Source organism: Halyomorpha halys, unplaced genomic scaffold (genome assembly GCF_000696795.3).
Source record: "Halyomorpha halys isolate HHAL.00 unplaced genomic scaffold, Hhal_1.1 Scaffold1324.1, whole genome shotgun sequence".
Taxonomy (NCBI): Eukaryota; Metazoa; Arthropoda; class Insecta; order Hemiptera; family Pentatomidae; genus Halyomorpha; species Halyomorpha halys.
Genome location: NW_027106083.1, coordinates 14,955 through 16,950, shown reverse-complemented (window position 1 = coordinate 16,950; position 1,996 = coordinate 14,955). Strand labels below are relative to the sequence as shown.

Below are 1,996 nucleotides of genomic sequence, written 5' to 3'. Positions count from 1 at the left end.
AGTCACACTACCTCTATTTACTTATTATTATTCATTTTATTTATTCATTATTATTGTTATTTTTTTTTTCTCTTTTCTTCTCTCTTCTCTTTTCCAAATTTAAAGAGCTTGTTAAATTAAAATTAAAAAAACTTGTTTCTTTTTACTATTAGAAGACAATTGTTTGTTTTATTTAAGTGTACCAATATCATTATTTTTTGTTATTAATTTTACTTTCCTCTTTTATTAAGAAGTATTAGTCTTATCTATTTGTTTTATTATTATTTTTTTTCTTTTAATAAGAACATTTTATATAGTTAGGGGTGTCATTTGTATGACTATACCCCCTCATAATCGACTGTTAAAAATATATATATAATATAAGTTATATCAACCATGTAAGGCCCATCTGGAATAAAAATAAAATAAAATAAAAAAAATTATCTATTCATGGATTACAGGGTTTGTTGACATTGTTTAGATCTTAATTACATAAGCCTTCTTGAATGAAAGCGACAACACATTAAATAAAAATAGAGTTCTATGTTCATTAGAAGAGCATGATGAGAGATCCGGCAGTTAGGTCGCATCCGTCACGTAATCATTCAGGATTCCATCTAAATTCAGTATCTAAGCTCTATCCCTCATTAGGTTTAAGGTATGTTCCAACAACCTCTTATGGTTTGGAGCTGTTCGGAATAAGCGCAGTACAGGTTTTGAGGAGGAAAATCCTTACTACGCATGCTCCATACAGTTCCGGACAGTCTGAAGTTGAAGAAAGTTGTTAGAACAGACCTTAAGTCTCCATATTAGTGATTTGAGTTCCATTTTGTGTTACATGCTGCTCTATCATCCCACAAGGTATTATAAGAAATTGGGAAATTTCTGTAAATGATTTACTGACTCGAAATTTCAACAGATTTTTTTTCCAATCCAATTCTAAACTTTTTAATCTAAAATGAACGAACTGATAATTTTTCAGACGTTTCTTAAGAAATATTTAACAGTAAAGTATTAATTCCACAACTTCAATATTAAATTATAGGCATTCAGCCAAGGAAAAATTTTAAAAATGATTTCTGCTCTTGCAACTTGCAACTTAGTAACATGGTAGTTTTAAAACTCAAACTATACACAATGGGTCAGTATTAAATAAATAAATTAATTAGTAATATTACTACTGACTTTATTCAGGGAAAAAAAAATGTATTACTTTCCATGTTTTCACAATATCTGTTTTTAAATCCAATAAAACTTCCCCATCATCATCTAGGGGGACAAATGTGTCTCCTTTTCTAACAAAGCCTGCAGGTGAACTGACTTCGTACAAATCCACATAATCCAGTTGAAGATCATCCAGAGACTTCTTTATAAAGTACTCAACATCTTCGTATCTTATACCTATTGCGGGAAGCTACAAAAAAAATTAATTCTGGTATTTCAAAGTTTTTAATAAATGAAGTATAAGATATCATTGAGTATTGTGAAAATACCACTGCTGAGATGAACAGATCTTCTCTCTTGATATTGCCATTTTCAAAAATTTCTTTGAGAATAGCTCCTACTGCCTTGCATTCTGAATAGAGTGTCTTGATACACCTGTAACCCAGTTCCAATGAGGTATTCAATCCAATTTTGAGGCTTTCCTCAGGAACCTTAAAAATTAAATTTGCATTAGATGGGAAAAAAAATATTACTTCTGTAATTGATGTATCTTGTTTAATTTTATTATAGATATTACCAATAATAATTAAATAAATTTAATAGTAGGATTTAAGTAAACCACAATGGTTACTATTCATCCCTCTATTCTCAGTCCGCTGGTGTTCCTCAAGGTAGTATCCTTGGTCCCATTCTCTACAGCTGACATTCCAACCAATCCTAACACTATCCTCACCACGTATGCCGATGACACATGTGTGCTGTTAATAATAACCCATTAATTGTATCCCAAAATCTCCAATCCCATATCACAGCCCTCGAATATTGGTGTCGTAATTGGAGGATTAAGATAAAT

General features: G+C 30.6%; 1 protein-coding gene across 1 annotated transcript in view; it reads right to left on the bottom strand.

Annotated features, from left to right (window-relative positions):
* LOC106689303 (1,5-anhydro-D-fructose reductase) overlaps positions 1–1,996 on the bottom strand; it is a 12,168-nt gene that overhangs the window by 5,070 nt on the left and 5,102 nt on the right. Inside the window, exons 2-3 of the mRNA XM_014434207.2 lie at positions 1,473–1,634; positions 1,193–1,393 (exon numbers count right to left, since the gene is read on the bottom strand). Coding sequence (XP_014289693.1) covers positions 1,193–1,393; positions 1,473–1,634 — 363 coding nt within the window. The remainder of the gene's footprint in view (positions 1–1,192; positions 1,394–1,472; positions 1,635–1,996) is intronic.